Raw genomic sequence first — 23,825 nt, 5'->3', positions numbered from 1 at the left:
CAGTCCATGAAGAGATGGGCAGTTTCTCATCTAGACTAATATAAAATGCCAATTATGCATTGTCAACATTTTTCATCATTTATTATGTGTTCTAAGTGTTCAGACATTAATCTTCACAACAACTCTATAAAGAATTATATGCTTCATTATGGTTTACAGTATGCCTTCATATATCTTTTCTAATTTGTTTGTTCCTCTTAACCTTGTAGGGATAGAGCAGGTATTATCATCATCACCATTTTTAATTTACAGATAAGGAAACCAAGGAGAATCTGTTTTAAGTAACTTCTCCTAAGTCACATAACTAGTAAATGGTAGGCTGGAGCCCTAGACTCATGATTCTACATGTAAACCAAAATTAAATTTTAGACTAATAAAGAATAAAAAGCATTTATTTGAACAAAAGGAGCTGCAGACCTGAAGACACAGATTCAAGGAGCAACCTATATTGTGTTCCACCAGGACAAAGGGGAGGCTGCCTTTGAAAATTCCCATCCAGGTTCCCAATTAGGTCTGTTTTATGTAAATGAAGTACCCAAATTTGTACATTTCTGATTGGTCCGAATTTAGCAGTCCTGATTGATCAGCTCTATGTTTCCTGATTGGTTGTTATGGAGCGGTTCTGATTAGAGGGGACAGGTCTTAGTCCATTGGTTGAAAGATGAAAACAGGAACTCCTTTGTAATTGTTGACTCAGCACAGGAAGTCTAGAGTTCAGTCTGGCACTCTTCCTGGTATACAGAGTATGTGAGAAACCCCTGTCAACAAATGGCCACTAGGCTGTTATTATTTATAAAATTGGAGCACTCAGTTAACCATGGGGAGTCCATCTCGGCAGATAAATTCCTCCTCGGCGTTCACATCAAATAAATCTTTCTTCTCGGGGTCCACATTCCTCCTAGAAATTCTCTCCTCTCTTGACTTCCGACCCAATCTTATCCTCATGCTCCTTTTGCCTCTTCATTTTCTTCACCACACTCCCATTTTTGCTCTCTTAACATGTCTTCCCCAAGGCTGTGTAGAGGAGCAGAATTTGTCACCCCAAAGCATGTCTCTTTGGCATAAGGATTATTTTAAGCTGGTTATTTTTAAGAAACAGCACACAGTGGAGAAGCCCTGAAAACCAAGCAGAAGTTACTCTTTGTAAAAAACTTTTACAAAACAAACTCCTTTACATTTGTAAGGGAACTCTCCATTTGTAAGGGTGTACCAGGAAGAGGGGGATGACTCAATCTCTAGAAATGTATTAATAGAGAAGGCAAGGATTTAAATCTGCATAACTTTACTCTTGTGTACCGTGCTTTTCCTGGTAATCCTCCCATAACTGATTCTCCTGATCCCCAACACCTTTTATCTTTAGCTGAGGATGATATTTAAGGTGATGACTTCCACCATTTTGACAAATAATTTAGTTTTCCTGGGTTTCTCCCATCTGTACAGGAGGTATACATGTCACTAAACTTTCATTCAATTTTCTCCTGTTAATGCCTCATGTCAATTTAATTCTTAGACCAACCTCAAGAACTGAGAAGGGAAAGGAGAAATTCTCCCCTTCCCTATATCTGCCTTCATAGCCGTTTGGTTTTCTGTTTTCTGCACTGACTCAGTAATTATCTATTTCTACAATTTCAACATTCAACATTCATCTATGAAGATGACCTCCTGTTCTCTACCTTTGGTTCTAATAGTTCGTACTTTCAACTTGTGTTACCAGACCATCGCATCTATCCTTTCTATTCCTCTCCTTATTTCCTCTATCATAGATTAGACCTTCAAAGCTTCTCTCCCAGACTTAATGAAGCAGCTTCATTGAAGGAAATTTACCCATTACTTGAGGGTTATCGCTAGGTGGTAAGATTGCAGGTGCTTTTTATCTGCCTTACACCGTTTTGGATTAAAAAAAAATTCTCCACAGTGACTACATAGTACTTCATAATCAGAAAAAAACCAACCAAAAACTGTCTGGACAACCTACTGAATGGGAGAAGATGTTTGCCAATGATACATCCAGTAAGGGGTTAATATCCAAAATATACAAGGAACTCTAACAACTTAATACCAAAAAACAACAATCCAATTACAAAATGGGTAAAGGACCTCAATAGACACTTCACCAGAGAGGACATACAGATGACCAACAAATATATGAAAAGATGCTCAACATTACTAATTGTCAGGGAAATGCAAACCAAAACCACAATGAGACATCATCTCACACCTGTCAGAATGGCTATCACCAAAAAATCAACAAATAACAAGAGCTGGTGAGGATGTGGAGGAAAGGGAACCCTTATATACTGTTGAGGGGATTGTAAATTAGTGCAGCCACAATGGAAAATAGTATGGAGGTTCCACAAAAAATTAAAAATAGAGCTGCCACATGACCCAGCAATTCCACTTCTGGATATTTATACAAAGAAAACAAAAACACTAATTCAAAAAGATATATGCACCCCTATGTTCACTGCAGCATTATTTAGAATAGCCAAGATATTGAAGCAATTTAGAAGTCCATCGATAGATGAATGAATAAAGATGTACACACACACACACACACACACACACACAATGGAATATTACTCAATAAAAAAGAATGAAATTTTGCCATTTGTGACAACATGGATGCACCTAGAGGGCACTATGCTAAGTGAAATAAGTCAGACAAAGAAAAACAGATGTTATATGATTTCATTTATATGTGGAATCTAAAACAACAAAAACAAATGAATAAAACAAAACAAAACAAAACTGAAACAAACCCATACATATAGAACAATGATGGTTGCCAAAGGGGAGGAGAGTGAGGGATGGATGGAACTTAAAAAAGAATTAATTTTTAAAAATTAACTATAATAAAAGAAAAAAATAAATAGTTTCATTCACTCTTTCAGCACGTATTGAATGCTACCTCCCTCATAAAGCGTTTCCAAATTTCCTCAACCAGGCTTCTTTGATAATTTCTTTGATGTTGCTTATGTTTTTTTATTTTAACCTCTCATGTCATTAATATATTTTAATGTACTTTTGTTTTGTATTAAATCTGTGTGGTTGTCTTACTCATCTACTAGTCAATTCTTGAAGACTGAAGATAAGTCTTATCCTGATTGTGTTTATGGACAATAACTTCTGGGTAGATATTTGTGAAATGTATTAAACTCAATCAAAAATAATATAATTGTGAGCTGATAACTACTGAGTCCTGTATCAAATTCTCTTCTTATGCTTCATCTCAATGCTTGTTAAGCCTCGTGACCTTGTCACCAAAAACTCATTCATGATGGGTTTCTTGGCAGAGAAAGAAGTTGGAAAATAGGTCAGGTACGCTGTCTTTATTAGTTCTAGTCCAATCACTGGTTTCTTTTAGAGGAAGTGGGTGTGAAGCAGGAAGCCTGAGGCAGAATAGAGCATTACAGCATTATTTAGTAAAAGAAACATTTTTTTTTAATCCCAAGCACTTGCATGGTCCCTTAGACTTCATTATAATGGCATTTCTCCTCCCCGTCAGTTGATTGCAAATTGTAGGTATTTACATGATCAGTATACATCAATACTAAGTAGAACAGAGAGATTCTTAAAACAGATACCTTTAAATATTCAGGTTCTATTTACTTACTACAGATTTCAAGTATCTTTCTATATATACTGTCTAGTTTCAAGTTGAGAGATGGGACACTTGGGATCCATAGACCCACTGAAGGGCACTTCTAAGTATGAAATCTTGCCAGGGTCCTTATGACCTATGGCTCACCTCTCACTTCTCTACCAAAAATGTGACTAAAAAAAAACACCACAGTACAAATGCCCTTCTTTCATTTGTATCATGTGCATGTAGATGTAGATTAGATTTTTGTCTTTTCTGTAAAGTTTCAATCTAAAATTTAAAAAGTTAGGCTACCATCTAACAAAGAAGAATTTGATATTACTTTGTAATGGGGAACCGAACGACTATACATGTACAAGGAAATCACGTATCTGTTCAGTTTATTTTCATTTTTTTAATTTTTTTTTTCCAAGTCAAGTTGTTGTTCTTTTAATCTTAGTTGTGGAGGGCGCAGCTCAGCTCCAGGTCCAGTTGCTGTTGCTAGTTGCAGGGGGCGCAGCCCACCATCCCTTGCGCGAGTCGAACCAGCAACCTTGTGGTTGAGAGGACGCGCTCCAACCAACTGAACCACCCAGGAGCTCAGCAGCATCTCAGCTCAAGGTACCGTGTTCAATCTTAGTTGCAGGGGGTGCTGCCCGCCATCCCTTACGGGACTCGAGGAATTGAACTGGCAACCTTGTGGTTGAGAGCCCACTGGCCCATGTGGGAATCGAATCGGCAGCCTTCGGAGTTAGGAGCATGGAGCTCTAACCGCCTGAGCCATCGGGCTGGCCCCTGTTCAGTTTATTTTTAAAACACTTATATAGTGCTTAAACTCAGGTACACTTTGTACTCAGGTACCTTTTCTAAGTACTTCAGAAACATTAATTCTCATAATAACCCTATGGGGTTGGTACTATTACTCCATTTCACAGATGAGGAAACTGAGAGATTAAAGTAACTTGTCCAAGATCATTTAGCTACTGAGTGTGAGAACTGGGATTTGAACCCAGGTCATTTGACTCTATACTCCTATGCTCATAATAACTGTCCTTTCAAACTAATTGAATTGACCATCCTTCGACCAAAGGCTACTCTGTTCTTCTAGTGAAAGTTCTCCTGGTTAAGGAGAGTGCCTTTGGGGATTATTAGTTCCAGGTAAGTAATGTTCCTTTTTTTTTTTGATAGTTTTATGAAGAAATGTCTATTAAGTGCTTGACTACACAGGATCCATATGAAATGCTTCTTGAGTTTGGACAGACTTCGAAAATAAGGAGTAGGTGCCTATCTGGGGTATATTTATGTTAACTATCCACATAATGTTTACCAAAAGATAAGGAACTATGGGTACTTTACATGTCTATAGTGCTCTTACAATTCATAATTCATTCCCTTTGCTCCATTCACCAACTCTTTGGTTGGCAGGGCATGTATTCAAAGTTTCATTTTAGAGACTCAAAAATGTTAAGTGACTTTCCAAAAATCTCAAACCGTGAGTAGCAGGGTTAGCACTCTAATCCAGTTCTCCTGACTCTAAATCCAGTGATCTTTCGCCTATATTAACCCTCTTTCCTGCAATCGGAACTTTGCTGTTACCTTGGCAACAGTGCAGAACACTGAGTGCCTGGAAACCATGATACTACCTTCTCTGTGAGCCACAAAATTAAAAGTATAACTGAGGTCACTTTAGCCATCAATCCCTTTGTCAAATTCCCCTCTCCTGTGCTTTATCTTAACGTTTGTTAAGCCTGGTGCCCTTGTCACCAAAAGTTCATTTATGATGGGCTTCGGGCAGACGAATGAGGTCTGCTGTCTTTTCTGGAATGTTCAGAATGTCCAGTCATTCTGTTTCTCTTAGTCCCAGGGAGGGGACAGGAAGCCTGAGAGCCACCTATGGCAGCCTGGAGTGAGGCCTTCTCTGGTACTTGGGCCTCACGGTCTACCTCTGATACAGCCATTTGCCTCTCAACAGCTCTTGTGAAGTGTGGTTATTAATATTTGGCAAAGTTAAAGGGCCTTTGTCTTCTGTTGGTTTGAGACAACAAACTTGGTCTTGAGTGGTTTAAATAGGGAACAATCTTTATTTTAGAGGAAATAGTCGTGCCTCTGGGGCTCACTTTTCATCCAGTAATGAAGTTATGAAGAGACATGTATGATCAGATTCTAAGAAAACTTGAAATATTAGGTCATTTACGATTTTGTCAGCAGGTGGCACTGCGCTCCCTACTTACCAAATACAATTTCTCCAAGAAAATACTGTTAATTCTTTGCCACTGAGCTCCTGGAGTTGTTTATCCACACCCAGACGTTTCTCCTCAGTTCCCGTTTGTCGCAGGTTAGTCTACAATATCTGTTCATGCTTTTTAATTTATTTATACCCTCTTTCCACAAAGGATTTGAAATTGTTTACTACATACAGTATACAACAGTAATATATGAGGAAAAGGAGACTATGACTTGTAAGAAAGAATGTCATTGTTTGATTCTGGGTTACACACACATTACTAGGAGTATACACACACACACACACACACACACACACACACACACACACACACATTACTAGGTCTTGGGGTGAATGGGGAGAGAGAATGCCCTTTCTAGGATATGAAATTAAAATGGAAGTTCTCACCTAGGATTATTGGAAGCACGTTTCTGTTGTACTCTTCTCATGTGTCTCCTTTATAATAAGTTATTGCTGTTGTCAAATCTAAACATCACTTTCATTACCCTGCAGCCTCAAAGCTGCATAATCAGCATTCCTAACCTATAAGCTTCAATTTTTCAAGATGCACGGCTCACCCATTTATTCATCCTACACAGAACGCGCTCCGACAGTCTACATACAAGGCCTTGTCCTGAGCCTTGGGACCGCAAGCACGTCCGTTAGGTAGGTAGTCTTGGGTGTGCTCAAATCAATTTATGATAAAATTCCCATTCTCTTGGAGAGCTTTTAGCTAGTTGGAGAAAGAAGACCTACATTTATATTCATTAAAATTAGAGAGATGGGGGTGGCTCAGGCGGTTGGAGCTCCGTGCTCCTAACTCCGAAGGCTGCCGGTTCGACTACCAAATGGGCCAGTGGGCTCTCAACCACAAGGTTGCCAGTTCAATTCCTGGAGTCCTGCAAGGGATGGTGGGCTGCGCCCCCTGCAACTAAAATTGAACACAGCACCTTGAGCTGAGCTGCGCTGAGCTCCCAGATGGCTCAGTTGGTTAGAGCGCATCCTCTCAACCATAAGGTTGCCCCTTGGACTCCCGCAAGGGATGGTGGGCTGTGCCCCCTGCAACTAACAACGGCAACTGGACCTGGAGCTGAGCTGCGCCCTCCACAACTAAGACTGAAAGGACAACAACTTGAAGCTGAACAGCACCCTCCACAACTAAGATTGAAAAGACAACTTGACTTGGGAAAAAAGGCCTGGAAGTACACCCTGTTCCCCAATAAAGTCCTGTTCCCCTTCCCCAATAAAATCCAATAAAAATCTTTAAAAAAAAATTAGAGAGCTATTCCAGGCAACGTTCTAATCAAATGCTCACTCTTTGTGATGGACCTTGATAGGGTTCTAGGATTGTTCTGCTTACATAAAAAATAAATTGGTAAATCCCATCTCATTCAAGTTTCTAACGGAAAACCATATTAAAACTGCGGCTTCAATCCAGTCTGTAAGGAATGGCGTGGTGCGCACTAGCTAGGGTAGGCTGGAGTGGGGGCTGGCTGGGCGAGCCCCTCGGGATCTCCGCCACGCAGCCCCCGGGTACTTGGCAGGGATTAACTTGAAGGGCCAGTCTCACTCCGCCCACTGTTGTCGGAGGTTGGGTGAGGATTGGGGGGCGGGGCCGGGCAGGGGGCTCCAGGGAGCCAACCCCGGGACTCAGGCTTCAAAGTTGGGGGCCCGGCTTCCCGCGCCACCGAGAGGTGGCAGCGGTCGTACCGCCGGCTTTGTGGCGCGCGCGGGTTCCACCGAGGGTGGCGTGGAGGCGGGGCCGGGTACAGCCGTCCACCGCGCCCCGCACTCGGCTGGGCCGCGGGTGCCCCGCATGGCCAGCCCGGCGGGGTCTGGCTTCCCCGCGCGCACCAACAGCCGCCTGGACGCGTTCCTGCGAAGGCACCTGGTCCCCGCGGTCTACGATGCCATCCGCGCCTACGAGCTGTGCATTGTGGCGTCTGACTCCGAGAAGCACAGCTTGAAGTACGTGGTCCTCAGCGACCGGCTCATCTACCTGACTGAGAACCCGCCCAAGTCTATCCGGCGAGTCGTGGCGCTGCGGGACGTTGTGGCCATTGAGCTGGTGAGGAGCGCGAGCGGGCAGGCGGACTCGCGACAACCCTCTCCTTGGGCCCTCCAATCCCAGCCCTCCTACCCCTGGACTCCCGTACTCTAACTTACTTCAGTACTAGCAGCCACATAGGGAAACCGGGTTGCTGTATGCAGTCCGAATAAAGATGCCTTGCCGGTTATCCGTATGTACCAGTCAACCCCCGTGGCCCAAATAGGGCTACAGATTTGAGAACATAGCTCTCTATCAAAAGTGTACTTGCAAGTAATTCCTTCATTCATTAAGCACCGGCCAGGCACTGCGCTAGATACTGAGGGTGCAAAAATGAAATAGGGCTCCTTCCTAGAAGCTGTTGTGGAAGAGGCAGAAAGTCAACAGCAATGAAAATAAATGCCATGTGATAAGTGCTGTTATGCCTTGTTGCCTTTTCTATCTCCAGCACTTAGAGCGTGTTAGGTGCTCAATATGAATGAATGAATGAATGAATGAATGAATGAATGAATGAATGCATGCATTAAGGAGATGCCCACAGGATGTCTGGCAATCTCAGGTGGGTCACTTGATCCAAACTGGGCTCAGGTCATGCTGGAAAAACTTCCTAAAAGGCCTGTCATCAGAGTGGAGCCTTGAAGGAGATACAATCTGGCACAGCCACGGCCTGTCCCAGTTTTTAGTGTGCTGCTACTGTATCCTGTTCCTCCAGGAATAGATTTACCTTACAAACCAGCAACAGATTGGAAGCAGTCTCCTCTCCAATTACTGTTTTTCCCTTTGTCTGAGCTGCTCTCCAGGTGTGTTCTTCCTTTTTCCATTGGGGACAGGTGTCTAGCCTCGGGTTTTTTTTCCCCCTCTTGTCTGAGTCACTGCAAACCCCAAGGGAGAGGCTGGTGAGACTCTTGAATGGGCTGTTTTGCCAAGAGAACCATAGCTTGTTTGGAACATGTCTGTAAGAAAAGAATAAAATTAAATGAAAAAAATACGCTTTTTTTCCCCTACTTAAAATACCTCTGTAGGATATCACTGTGCAAAATTATTTGCTTCTTTTTTCTATTTTTGAGTAAAAGTCGGAAGTAAAACTACCTTTTTCCTCACTGCCACCGTTTCATTATCTAAAATGAAAAAAATTAAATTTACCAAATGTTGTAAAAAACATTAAATGCTTAGCTTTTTCTAGTATCTGATAAACACTTGGTGGTCTGACAAAAGTAATAATTTTAGGATATTGTTACTCTTCTCAACAAGAGACAGTAAACATATTTCAGTAGTTGTTATATATCTTTCCTTTTGAGCTGTCAGAATCTGAAAACTACGGTAAAGCTCCCTAGGCCCCACCGCCCCCAGCCAAAAATTCTACAAAAAGGCATACCAACTTATTTGGTCATGTTTTATGTACCAAATTTACCTGTCGGGCATACAGAAGAATGTGTAATGTCTATAAAAGTGCTAAACAAGTTTAAGATTTCAGGACTGTTGACAGACTAAATGTCCATCTTGCCCAACACAGTTTAACTTTGGTTAAAGTTCTGGTAGGCAGATTAATGGCCCCCAAAAGATATCCTCAGAACCTGTTAATATATTACATGGAAAAGCGGAATTCAACTTGCAGATGAATTAAGATCGTTTGCTAGTATACTTAGGTGACTTTAAAATAGGGAGATTATTTTGGATTATCTGGGTGGGCCCAATGTAAACACAGCATCCTTAAAAATGGAAAAAGGAGACAGAAGAAGGGTCAGTGGCAGAGTGGTGCAGCTTGAAGAAGACTTACTGGTTTTGAAGGTGGAAAGTGGCTACAGGCCGAAGAATGTGGGCAGCCTCCAGAAGCTGGACAAGGCAAGGAATCAGGTTTGAGCCTCTGGAAGGAATGCAGTCCTGCTGGCACCTGATTTTAGCCCAGTGAGACCGGTTTCAGACTTCTGGCCTCCAATACTGTAAGAGAATACATTTGTGTTGTTTCATGCCACCAAGTTTGTGGTAATGTATTCAATAGCAATAGGAAATGAACACAGAAGTATTCCTTATTATGGTGTTTTAAAATAGGTAATTGTTTGAAAAAAATTTGCTTCAGTGAGAAATATAATCATGCCAAGCACAAATTCCTTAACAAACTGTTATTTCTGAGTTTTTACAAACTAGTTCTAGGGTTAGGATTATAGTTTGGTGACTTGTATAATCTCCATAGGATGTGTGAAAAATGGGTGTGCAGAATTAAGAACCACAGATGTAGTGGACCAGCCATCCCCCTATGATAAGCACTCTGTCCTTTTTTAAAAACAACTTTTACTTAAGTGTGTTTTTCCAGGACCCATCAGCTCCAAGTCAAGTAGTTGTTTCCATCGAGTTGTGGAGGGCGCAGCTCACAGTGGCCCATGCGGGGATCGAACCAGCGACCTTGGTGTTAGAGCCCCACGCTCTAACCAACTGAGCTAACTGGCCACCCGTGAGCACTCTGTCCTTACTTAATACCACGATGTGTAGAATGGTCCTGATTTCTGTGTCATATCTCATGTAGTTGTCCTCCTGTCAATTCCATGATTTCAATGCCAGGCAGCTTTGCTTTTTACAACCAGTTCCTCCTTCCTTGAAAGATAAACTTTACTTTCTACTAGGGCGCTGTCCTCTTTCTCAGACCATCTCTTTAGATAGCCTTTTCCATTCTCAATGGTTTTCTCATTTTACAGTACAAGTTTGTCTTCTTGTTACTGCATTTTCAGTTGGCTCAGGTTCCCCTTCTGCCTTTGTTCTTATTATCATGTCAGTAAAACCCCTAAGTAAACCAGTCCTTTATTTCTCTGGGCCCCTTGCTCCACATCAGGCTGGATTCCTCTATTTAGTTCACGTCACTTGTCACAGTTACCCTTCAGAAAAAAATTGTGCAAATATACACATAAAATTCCATTGTCTCCCTATGAGAAAACAATTGAAGGTAACAACAATGAAAAGACTAGAACTGGATTGAATACAAGTGAGATTTCCTTTCCATCAAAGATGAGCTTAAAGTGCACATGGAGATCTCAGTAGGTGTTTGATATGGTTCATCTCCTAAAAGAGTTTCTCAGGTTGTGTGGGCAGAGCTTTTATAAAAGGCTGACGTTTTCCTTAAAAGTTACTTTTGACATTATTCTCTAGGGTTCTGCTCTTGTTATATGCACCAAAACACTATACTTCCCATGCTTCAGTGGAGGTGGGTGGGAGAAGGTCACAGAGAATTTCTTAACATCCGCCTTTTCCTCAAATTCCTTCTGCTTAAAATATTCAGTATTCCAAGGTGGCATCTTTTCAGGTAGCAGGTTCTGAACCTGTCACTTCTAAAATATATCCAACTGTGACCTTTCTAATGCCTTTTCCCGGTGCTCCTTGTGCAACCTCTTAACTAGACTACTGCAATTGCCTCCGAACTGATTCCTTTCCACACTGCAGTTGGGATCTCTGAAAATGTAAGTTGTAAATTAAATTGTCACTCTTCTGTTTGAGAGTCTCTGAGCTCGCAAACTCCTTATTACCTATAAGAGCCTCTGTGATTTGACCCCTCTCTCTGACTGACTTCCTACCACTCTTCTCTGAGCTCTTTATGCTCTCCCACCATGCCTCAGTGCCTTTGCACTTGCCATTCTACCTGGAACACTCTTCCTTCAGATCCTCAGAGGGTTGATTCCTTCTTGTCAGTTGTGTTTCCAAATTCAGCATCATCTCCATAGGGATGCCTTCCATGACCACCTGGTCTAAAGTACCATTTCCCCGTCACACACTTATCATATCTGTTTGTTTCAAAGCACTTATGACTACCTGCATTACGAGATTAACCTTTTTAATGATTCATTACTCATCTCCCATTGGAAACGTAGGCTCCCTGTCCTATTCATCCTGTGACACTGTACACTATATTCCCTGAGACATAGTAGATGGTCAATAATTATTTGTCAATTGGAAGAATAAATGAATGAAGGATGATTAGGTTCATTATACACTCTACCTCTTAGCAAGGGAGATCCTATTTCCTTATTTTCAAGTATTGAGGGACTCTGGAGACTTGACAACTCATCACACTGGCCAGAATGACACAGCCAGTTAGTGGCACAACGAGAGTAATTCTCACAGGTCTCCTGAAGCTCAGGTTCAGCTCTCGTCAAGCTCCTTTTGTTTGTTTATGATGTGAGTCCTATATTGTTTACCTGTGTCATGCCTTTTGAGAGGTACTGAGAGTTATGTAGGACGAGACCATATTGTGGATGCTTCTTCTCTTCTTTAGCTTTCTTTCTCTATTTTGACTCATTTGTAATATTTCAAAGCTCTCACTGTAGGAGGCAGAAAGAGGTGACAAATGCTCACCATCCATTTTGGCTTCTTCTTAGTAGTTTGTTCACATAGACTAGTTTGCATATTGCATTCAAGTCTAAGGAATGCCGTAAGGGCAGGCATTGCGTTAATCTGATTCACTGCTGTCTTCCCAGTGACTAGAATGACAGTATATTGGTCAGGATAGTTTAGGTTAAGCTGCACACTAACAAACAAGCCCGAAGTCTCAGTGCTTTAACACAACATAGAGTCGATGTCTTATTCAAGCCACTTGTCTATCATGGATTAGCAAAGGGTTCTCTTCATCTTAGTCACAAGATATGTGATACCTAGTCGCACATCTTGGTATCAAAGTCTCTCTCTCAGCACATGCTTGCTTAATCACCGTGACAAAGAGAAATTAACTCAGCAAATTATATACTGGGTTTTAAACTTCAACCCAGAGGTAACATACGTCACCTCTCACATTTTACTAGCCAGAGTCAGGCTCATGGCCACACCTAGCCTACACAGGGGCAGGGAAATGTGATCCTATCATATGTGCATTCCATGTGTCTGGAAGAGAGAACAGGAATATCTGAATGGCTCTAAGGCCTACTTCAAATTGCTGACATTTCACCGAGGGCACACTATACGTCACCCAGCTGCTGTTCTAACTCCTTAATTTGGAACTTCTTTATCCTTATAACAAGCCCAGATAATAATGTTAGCTATTTTACAGATAAGGAACCTGATGTACAGAGAATTTGAGCAGTTTGCCCAAGGGCATCCACTAGTGGCAGGAACCAGAATTTGAACCCACATAGTCTGGCTTGACTGATTATCCAGAAGACTCTAAGCTCTTTGAAAACAAACGCTATCTTATATTTTGTATGTTTCAATTCTGCACTTTGCAGTAAGAACTCAAAAATATCCATGATGAATTGACCTGAAAAAAATTGAAACTAGATAACCAACTGCTGAAAGCTTAGGGTTCTTTTGTTCTCTGAAATTAAAGCTGATAGAAAAAAACCTGAATCACAACTCTGAAACCAAGACTAAGGGATAAGGTAAATACGGAATTGTTAATAAAATATTGGAAAACAAGACATAATCTCCTTGCATTTTGAAAGTAGTACTTTAATATAAATAAGAGTAAATAAGTTCCAGTAGCAAATATAAATACGGATAAAAAAGATATAGACACATTCATGCTGCCATATTCTTAGAGATTTTTAGTCAAAGAAGTTAGGGATATTCTCAGATAAAGCCATATTCATTTGAGATAATAATAAAAAGGAGCATTCTCTTCTCTCCCAAAATGCCCCTTGCTGCTACCATCAGAGACAAATACTAGTTGAGTGGACCATGAATCTGGCTCAGTATTGCATTCCTGAGGTTCTTATGAACAAAGGTCATTAACTATAAAAGATGTCTATTGGATATGTACTATGTGCCAGCCTTGTGTCAAACACTTTAAACGGATTATCTCATTTAATCTTCTATAAGGAAGGTAATATTCTCTTTTTTTATAGATGAGAAAACTGGCAGAGAAAGGGTAAATACTTGCACAAGGTCAGTGTATTCAGGAAACATCTGAGCTGAATGTAAACTTCGGTCTTTTGACCTCAGAGCCAGCATTCTTTCACCACTATGCACATAGTAACAACTGGCCTTCTGCGGATTGGTGGTATTTCTTTAAAAGTTCTTAGGTTTTGCAATAGGAACAACATAGTTACCTCAGTATGCAGAGTGCATAGTTCCTGGGCAGTGGTTGTCAGGAAGGAGGGGATGAAGTGTAAACACCTTTTTGATTCTCCAACACCATCTCTCTGTATTCAAGGTTGTTCTTCAAAGCTGAGGCTGGTGTCATTGCTGCTGAGGTTCAAGGACAGGTTTGGCTGAAAAGACCCAGGTGGGATGTAGCATCCTTTTCACCAGGCCAAGTCTTGAAAGCCTTTTCTCTTTCAGTCTTTCTTAGTTGTGGCTCGTGACCCCGAGGCAATGATCTTTCAAGCCTAATATTGAAATAGTCTAAGGAGCCTCCAATATTATGATGAGGCAGTGCCCAATTCTCCAAACTGTTAATTTCTTTTGAAATATGTGGGTGGATCATTCATGCCAGCAATAGTCATAGATTACAAAAATAGCTCATCTACTCAGATAACCTTAGGGATTGGTGCGCCATAGCCCAGGTAGAGTATAATGGAAAACACACACACACACACACCTGGTGGAGACTGCAGTGAGTTGAATTATGACAGTGGAAGGATTTGCCAAATGCTCAATGTAAAAAATAGCTTCCGCTTAGGAGTAAGCTTATGTACAGTGTGACATAGGTAATTGCTAATGTAATTGAGGGAAATCCATTTAAGATATCTCCATATATTCATTGGCCACTTCATCAGTAAATTGAATCTTTGGGGTTTACCATTGCTCCTCCTTCATATTCCCTCTGAAATACTCCTAGAATAGGTAACTCGTTAAATTGCAATTTGAGTGAATTAATTTATTACTTGCTTTCCTCTCTTTGTGAGACAGTGTAGAGTTAGAGCTTGCTGTACACAAATAAAGTTAGGTCTTGAAAGGACCAAGGAAGTTGAAAGATATCTCACAATTTAGCACTTTTTGGGTCTTATTTCCACGATCTAATGTCCCATTAAGTAAAGTGATCTCCAAACTGTAACCCAGACCATGAGATCTACCTTCAGTTTCTCCCTGTTCACTTTTCCTCTGGTTTATGTTTTTCTTCTTTCTACACTGCAAAGTTCTATTGAACAGATGTTAGATTTCATATGGAGCATTCTACCAATGTTTTGAATTACTAGGGACTATAAATTTATAAATGAATAAACAGTGGTTACCTGTTTTTGAGTATCTCGTAATTTGGAGAGGAAGGCAAGCAGAGGGGAAAGAAGAAAAACAGTTACAAGCAGATCATTATAATGAAATGTGTAAACAGAGATGATAAACAGAATATGGAAGAAACATGCTTTGTTGGGGGTGGCGGGATGAATAGATAAATGTTCACGGAGGAAGGAAGTAACTTCTGAGCTTGGCCTTGAAGGACGTATAGTAGTTTCTACGCAGAAAACAAAGGGCAAGTGTTTCCAAAAGGAGGGAACAGCATATGCTTGATTAAGTTTCTACAATTTGTCTAAACCCAAATCAGTGGAACGGAGAAGAGCCCTGTTTCAGTGAAGGCCACGTAGCTTTTCTATTTTTAGTTATCCTTGTTCAAACTAGGATCCTATCAAGAATCACACATTGCTTTCATTGGGTTGTCATCTCTCTTTTGTTAACTTTTTCTTAAGGAAAATTTCAAGCATAAACAAACTAGAATAACAAGTACAATGACTTGCCAAATGCCCATCACCAGCTTTGGTAATTATCAACATCTAGCTGATCACGTTTTATCTATACTCCATCCAAGTTTCCCCCTGAAGGATTATTTTAAAGCAATTCTCAAACATCTTATTTCATCCATAGACACTTCAGTATATTGTATCTCTAAGGGCAGTTTTTTTAAAGTCACCATAATGCCATTATCACACCTAAAAAGTTAACAATAATTCCTTGGTAACATTAAATATTCAGTCAATGTTCAAATTTCCCCACTTGCCCAAAAGTATCCTTTTACAGTGGGTGTGTTTGAATTAGGATCTAAATAATGTCCACACATTGTGTTTATTTGTCTCCAAATCCTTTTTTAATACATGACAGGTCTTCCTTCCTCCTCATTTTTTTCTGTCCTTTATTTGCTGGAGAAATCAGGTCACTTGTTCTGGAGAATCGCCTATGTTCTGGATCTGCCTGATTGTGTCTCTGTGGAGACACACATTACTCTAATCCCTGTATTTCCTATAAACTGGATGGTAGGATGCAGGTTCAATGTTTTGGCAACACTACTCATAGATAGTGCTGTACTTCTATTACATTACATCAGTCGTCACATACCATCTTTTGCCTCTCTTTTTGTGATGGTCAGATAGATCTATCGATTGTCTCTTACATCCCTTTTTAAACAAAAACTATCTCCTTTCTCCCTCCTCTTTTTATATGATTTGTTAAAGGTCTGGCCCAAACTTTTTGTAAAACGTCTTTCCTCTGGATTTGTTGATTGTTTCTTCCTGGTGCTAGTTTACTTAGGATACATTTTTTTTAATTAAAATATAATTGACATACAACATTATATTAGTTTCAGGTGTACAATATACTGATTTGAATACATTGCAATATGATCACCACAGTAAGTCTAGTTAATATCATTTGTCCCCACGCAAAGTTACAAATTTTTTTTTGTACTGAGAACTTTTAAGATTTACTTTATTAGCTACATTCAAATTTGCAATATATTATTATTGATTAATAGTCACTATGCTGTATATTACATACCTATGACTTATTTTATATTTGGAAGTTGAGAACACATATTTTAATCAGAGCTTATCATAACCAAATTCTTCTTTATTTGTCATCAGTTCTTAACAGAGAAACTAACTTTGTAAATTAAAAAAACAAAAACAAAAAATCCAACTTCCTTACTGAATGTGGAATAGACCAGGTGGTAAATGAAGGGATCAGAGCAATTATAATACTAATCTCTCAAACCCATATTTTCTAAATAGGAAAAAATCGACATCATGGAAGTCAGGTTTCATCATGCGTTAATACTTCATTTAGAATTTTCTTGGACAAGGGAGGTAACTGAATAAGTAAATGTTTGTGCAGAGGTTGTTTGTTATATCTATAACTCACACTCCAGTGCCTTTTAATCTTTTCTATATGTTTCTGGATTTTGTTTGTAAGCATTTTGTTGAGGAATTTTACATCTAAATTCACAAGAAATATTGGTTTGTAGTTTCTCGTGATGTCTTTGTCTAGTTTCGGTATCAGGATAATATGGGAAGTGTTCCATCCTCCTTTACTTTCTGGAAGGGTTTTGAAGGATTGGTGTTAATTCTTTTTTTTTTTTTTTTCCCAAAGGAAGACACAGCTCACTGGCCCATGTGGGGATTGAACCAGCAACCTTGTTGTTATTAGCACCACGCTGTAACCAACTGAGCTAGCCGGCCACCCAATTCTTTAAATATTTCATAGAATTCACCAGTTAAACCATGTGTCCTGTACCTTTGTGGGAAGTTTTTTTTGTTACTAATTCAATCTCCTATAGCTCTCTTCATATTGCTGTTATAGGTCTATTCATCTTTTCTATATCTCTTGAGTTAGTTTTGGTAATTCATGTCTTTTTAGGACTTTGTTCATCTAGGCAATCTAATTTGTTGATAATCAATTGTTCTTGGTTTTCCCTTATACTACTTTTTATTTCTGTAAGATTGGTAGTAATGTCCCCTCTTCCATTCCTGATTTTAGTAATTTGAGTCTTGTCTCTTTTTTTCTTGGTCAATCTTGTTGAAGGATTATCAATTATATTGATCTTTTCAAAGAACCAACTTTTGGTTTTGTTGATTTTTAAAAAAAATTAGTTTCAGGTACACAAAACAATGTAATAGACATTTATCATTTATATCCCTCACACAGTGATAACCCCCTCTCCCCCCATCTACTGCCCCTCTGACATCGCATACAGCCATTACATTTCCACTGTCTCTATTCCTAATGCTGTACTCCGCTTCTTGAAACTATATATATATATATATATATATATATATATAAAATTATAGTTGACATTTTCTTTTCTTTGTTGTTTTTCTTTTCACTATTTCATCTCTAATATTTATGTGGGGTAACGAAGCTACAACTATTACTGTTGAGCTTGTTTTTCCCTTCAATTCTTTCAGTTTGTGCTTCATGTAGTTTTGGATTCTGTTCCTAGGTACATGTATGTTATAATTTCTTGAAAGATTGACCCTTTTTCATTATAAATTGTCCTTTCTTTTTCTCTAGTGAGATTTTTTGCATTAAAGTCTTTATTTTGTCTCATAGTATAGCCACTTCAGTTCCCTTTTGCTTGCTATTTGCATGGTACATCTTTTCACTCCTTTTACTTTCAACTTGTTTGTGTCTTTGAATCTAAAGCGGGTCTCTTGTAATAGTATATAGTTAAATCATTTTTTAAAATCTATTCTTTTGACCTCTGATTTTATTGGAGTGTTTAATTCAGTTACAGAGTTGTAATTTCTGACAGATTAGGGTTTACATATGTTATTTTGCTATTTCTATATTTCTTTTGTCTTTTTGTTGTTTCTCTGCTCCTCCATTACTGCCTTCTTTTGTGTTTAAATAAATATTTTCCAGTATACAATTTTAATTCTCTTGTGATTTCTTTTACTATATATTTTGGAGTTTTTAAATTAGTGTTTGCCCTGGGGATTACAACGAACATTCTAATTTATAACAATCCAGTTCAGATTACCAACTTAATTTCAATAGTATACAGAATTTTTGTTTTGATATAGCTCCATTCTCCCCTCCTTTGTGCTGTTATTATCATACAAATTATAGTTTATACATTATGTGCCCATCAACACAGATTATTGCTTTATGCAGTTGTCTTTTAAATTAGGACAAAAGAGTTACAAACAACAAATACATTTAACTGTCTTTTATTTTTACCTGTGCAGTTTCTTTATCAGTGCTCTTTGTTTCTTCATGTGGCTGCAAGTTACAGTCTAGTGTCCTTTCATTTCAGCCTGAAAAACTCCATTCAGTATTTATTGTAGGTTTGCTAGTACCAGTACTTTTCAGAAAGTATAGATTCTTTGGGCTATTGATACTGAATTCTTTATAAGGAATGTTCTTAACAAAATGCATAGGTAAATTACATATTTACATAAACATACTGTTCTCCCCCAAAACAGGACTCTGCAGATGCTCTTTGCCTGCATCTTTGTTAAAAAAGTCCACCTGATTCTTCCTGATCATGTAAAACACATTTCTTGACATACAGTTATTAGCAAAGTTAAGTTTTCGTACTTTAAAGTTATAATCAAACTTTGTATTTAAAAATACATGTATTGTTCAAGCTGAAAGAGACTAGAACCGATTCATTTTACACATGAGGAAGCCAAAGTCAAACTCCTTCAGGAACTTGACCAAAGTTATGGTGCTGGTTACTAGTGGAGGCCAGACTAGAAGTCACACCGCCTAACTGCTGCTACTTCATAGGGTTTCCCCAACATTCCAAATTTCTGTCAAGACGCTGACTGCGATGACCTAGTTTGGTCATGATGTACTTAATAATTAGGGCATACAACAATGAACATGTCTGTAAGAATTTAATTAGAATAATTTATACTAATTAGATTGCTTTCTGCTTGATAGCTTTCCTTGAGGACACTTTAGTACCTTCCAACACAGAAATCTGATTTCCAAGTGATTTCAATCCTGATCTTTGTACATTAATTTATATCAAGTTCCTTTTTTAGGCTTTCTTAATCCGAGTTTCTCTTTCATGTTTCAATCTCTCTTTGATGTCAAGCCTTTGAAAGGTACTCTGTAGGTGGGCAATTCATGAGAATGCATAAAAAATGAGAACCACCTGAGCAAAATGGGTCAATTTAGTAATTTAAAAATTTGGAAATTTTGAGGGGTGTGTGATATTTGTTATCTATTAATCATGTTTGTATAGTAGAGTCTTTCTACTTAAACTTTGTCTCACAGTAAGGATACAAAAGTCCACCTCATCATAACGTTGTCCTGTCTCATAATAGAAGCAATTTTATTTTTAGACCCATAGTATGTTATTTTCTTGATATATATGTGTATTTTCTACATTGTGTGTCATAAGAGTACAGGCTTCATTTTGAATCTCTTGTCTGCCACTTACTAGCAACCTTGGGCAGGCCACTTGACTCTCTGAGTCTCAGGGTCCTCATATTCCCTTGTAAAATGGGAATACTGTGTTTTCCTGAAAATAAGACCTAGAAGGACCATCAGCTCTAATGCGTCTTTTGGAGCAAAAATTAATATAAGACCTGGTCTTATTTTAATATAAGACCGGGTATAATATAATATAATATAATATAATATAACATAATACATATAATACCGTGTCTTATATAACATAAGACCAGGTATAATATAATATAATATAATATAATATAATATAATATAATATAATATAATATAATACCGGGTCTTATATTATATAATAATATAATATAATATAACATAATACCGGGTCTTATATTAATTTTTGCTCCAAAAGACGCAGTAGAGCTGATGGTCCGGCTAGGTCTTATTTTCAGGGAAACACGGTAGTTCTACTGACAAGTGGGGTTATTTGAGGATTCAGTGAGATGCCTATAAATCACTTAAAAGAACATGTAGTAAGTGCTCGATAAATGTTAGCTTTTATTGTATTCTGTGTCACACTGTTTGAACATTTAATTTCTTCATTTTCCCCATCTTCACACTGGAGAGAAAAGGAAGGATGGGAAGGTGGGCCGGGCCCTCTCTGACTTAGAGCCTGGGGAAGCACAAAGCCATGCAGTACCCAAAGGAGGCAGAACCAGTTGTCTAGGCAGCTGATGGCCTTATACCTGGGTATGATTGTCCTACTGTGTAAGGGGACCCCAAGACTACCCTCATGCTTGATAATTCACCGAAGGACTCGCAGGAGACAGAATGGTTTATAACAGTGAGAGGAATACAGATTAAATTCAGCAAAGGGAAAAGGTGCATGGGATGAAATCCAGGAGAAACCAGGTGCAAGCTTCCAGGTATTCTCTCCCAGTGGAACAGCATGGATGTGCTTAATTTTCCCAGCAATGTGTAAAGTGTTGCCAGCCAGGGGAACTCATCTGAGCCTTGGTGTCCAGAGTTTTTACTGGGGGTCAGTCATGTAAGATTGAGGGACCTGCATGAGTGACCTGTTCCTCAGACTCCAGTCCCCCCTGCTACCTCCTCACCCTCACCCCCTGCTAAAACAGGTGTTTACCGTAAATTACACTGTCAGAATAAGTTCATCTGATCAAATTGGTACGGCATGGCCCAAGATGTCAGGCATACAAAAACACTTTAATCTGGCAGAATATGCCAAGGGTCAGAGGTTATCTGCCAGGATCAGGCCAAGGGTCAGTCCTGAAGCCTTTCTTTGGAGTTCAAGGTATGAGCAACTCAGACCTGTGGAGTTCACCCTTTCCTGCATACCTACCTAACCTTTTAACTTTACAGATAGAGGAAGGGTGTATCTGGCTGGTGAGCCAGCACGGTTTCTTCTTTTTCCCCTTCACAGAATTAACATGATTCTTAAGATTTTTTCCAATGCCCAAATTTACTGGGAGAATAGCAGTTGGTGTACCACTGGGCTCCAAACTACCAGTGATGGGGTTATATAGTAACACCTTTCTCAGAGGCAAAGAAAGTCAGGTCAAATATTAGAAAGTGTTATAACTTATGAGTGATCTTAAGAGTTTTTATAATATTGACCAGAAGGGAGAATGTAGGAGGCCACTGCAAATAACTCCAACTTCCCCAGCCTCAGTTTCTAATGAGAAAAGACAGCTGAATTTACCATTTATATTAGTGGAGCAGTACAAGTACAGCCCTAGGTCAATAGCAATTTCATAAAATTATATTTAAAAGAAGTGATTTAGAAGATATATGCAAATAGTGTGATTTGATTGTCATATGAGTTTTTAATGTCAGCAAGTCATAGAAAAAAGTCTGCTAGGTGTCCTGATTTGGCATTCTAAAATTATTTTCATGTAGATATTCTTAGTTATTATTACCTATGCTAGAAGTGTCTGGGTAAAAGCAGATCTTTCAACTTTGAAAAATAGTCCTAAAAACATGATGAGTTCAATGCTATATGAAACAATGAATAATCTTATTTCCTACCTGAGTAAGCTAAGAATTCATTTACAAAATAGAATTAAACTCAATAATATTTAAAGCTTATTTTAAGACATAAAGTTAGCAAATTTTAAACAAAGTACTTCTACAGGACCATTACAATGTTCTCTATCTATCTGTCTATCTATCTATCTATCTATCACCTATCTATCTATCATCTGTCTATGCTTTGGACTGAAATGGAAGCCTTGGCTTTTGAATTCCTAAAGGTGTCTCTGATGTAAATGTAAATTTTTTCCCAGCTAACACCACAGCTAAAACACATTGTGAGGAAGGGACTGAGTTCAGAGCTTCCTTTTCTTCCTTGAGGCAACACATTCCTTGGACTAGGTGTCCATCTCCTTTGCATTGCTGACAGTGGAGAAGCCTTCTTCTCATCAGAAAACTCTGTAACCCCCACAGATGTGTAAATTAGCTTGGTTTAGCTCCTGGGTGGTCCTCTCCTGCTTCACAAACATGCTGTGGTCTTTACGAAAAGATTTTGATGTGAGAGATAGATAGAGAGAGAGAGAGAGAGAGAGAGAGAGAGAGAGAGAGAGAGAGAGGAATCACCTTCCTTATTTTGACACTTTGTCCTTGTAATTCAAGTCCAGGTTGAATTACATGGGTTCGTCAGAATTTTGTGACTGAGGTTACGATTGTTAGATGAACCAATAAGAGAGAACAGGGTAAGTAACGGTGATGGATCATTTGGGTACTACTGCCATTTCCTTACTCTCCGTTTATCCATCATCATCCCCCGTTTCACAGACTCAGATGTACCCCCTTCGCTGTGTGACAGTCATCAGTGTAATAATCTACCACTTCCCTTACAGTGATGGAGGCAGAGAAATGCCTTTTGAAAAGTTAGGTTGCTGGAAACAAACTGTTTTCATAAATCATATGAGATGTTGTCCTTACCGTCCCTCCCCTCCCCATTTAGGTCTTCGGTTGTAAATTTTCAGAGAAGAATGTACACATTTGTGTTTATGACTATGAGACGCCAGGGCTAATGGTTGAAATATTTTTTTAAAATCAGCCAAACAACTATCTTTCTCATAGTATGTAGCTGATTCTCAGAATTAAAATAAAATATAAATTATATACTTATCATCTGTTAAAAACAAGACAACAGGCCTCCAAATGAAGTCACTTATGCTAAACTCCACATCCGCTAACTGGGACTTAATTACAGTTTCAGCTCTCTCAGAAATGGACTATTCAACCAGTTAGTCAGGAATAACCTCGTTCCTGGTCTTCAGAGTCTGTGTGCCCAACTCTTCAAAACGCCCAAACTCAAAGCATCAGAGTTTGGAGTAAGGAAAGGCTTATGAATTGAGAAGGCACCAACCAAGAGGACGGGAACCCTAGTAGTCCCTCACATCCCTCTTACCAAGGTACAGCATTCAGGCTTCTTTAACGTCAAGGGAAGGGAAAATGGGAGGGGCTGTCTTTGTAAAAACTCAAGCCCCAAGCACGAATCCTCTAATGATTAGAAGCTACCATGTTTCCCCGAAAATAAGACCTAGCTGGACCATCAGCTCTAATGTGTCTTTTGGAGCAAAAATTAATATAAGACCTGGTATTATATTATATTATACCTGGTCTTATATTACATATATATATATATATAATATATCTTATAATATATATTATATTAAAATAAGACCGGGCCCTAATTAGTTTTTGCTCCAAAGACGCATTAGAGCTGATGGTCGTATTTTCGGGGCAACGTGGTATCAGTCTGCAGGCCATGGGAACAAAGCAGGTGTGAACAAGATGGCATCAAAGGGAGACCCAGCATGTCACGCTTACAACCTGATCAGCACTAACTGGACAATCTGCCTGACAGATCCTGGCCATCTCCTAAAGGAAAGTAACCTTGCAACAAC

General features: G+C 39.2%; 2 protein-coding genes across 2 annotated transcripts in view; one reads left to right on the top strand and one right to left on the bottom strand.

The window, feature by feature from the left end:
- The window catches only part of XPOT (exportin for tRNA), a 133,692-nt gene that overhangs the window by 35,538 nt on the left and 74,329 nt on the right, over positions 1-23,825 (bottom strand). The window contains exons 4-5 of the mRNA XM_074325460.2: positions 9,629-9,789; positions 8,576-8,804 (exon numbers count right to left, since the gene is read on the bottom strand). The gene's annotated coding sequence lies outside the window, so the exon portion shown is untranslated. The remainder of the gene's footprint in view (positions 1-8,575; positions 8,805-9,628; positions 9,790-23,825) is intronic.
- Positions 7,470-23,825, top strand: part of C1H12orf56 (chromosome 1 C12orf56 homolog) — a 68,763-nt gene continuing 52,407 nt past the window's right edge. The window contains exon 1 of the mRNA XM_019732433.3: positions 7,470-7,872. Within this exon, the coding sequence (XP_019587992.3) occupies positions 7,621-7,872 (252 nt within the window). The 5' untranslated portion in view covers positions 7,470-7,620. The remainder of the gene's footprint in view (positions 7,873-23,825) is intronic.

Source organism: Rhinolophus sinicus, chromosome 1 (assembly GCF_057876585.1).
Source record: "Rhinolophus sinicus isolate RSI-liver-muscle chromosome 1, RSI-T2T, whole genome shotgun sequence".
Lineage (NCBI taxonomy): Eukaryota > Metazoa > Chordata > Mammalia > Chiroptera > Rhinolophidae > Rhinolophus > Rhinolophus sinicus.
This window is presented reverse-complemented; position numbering and strand designations above follow the sequence as displayed.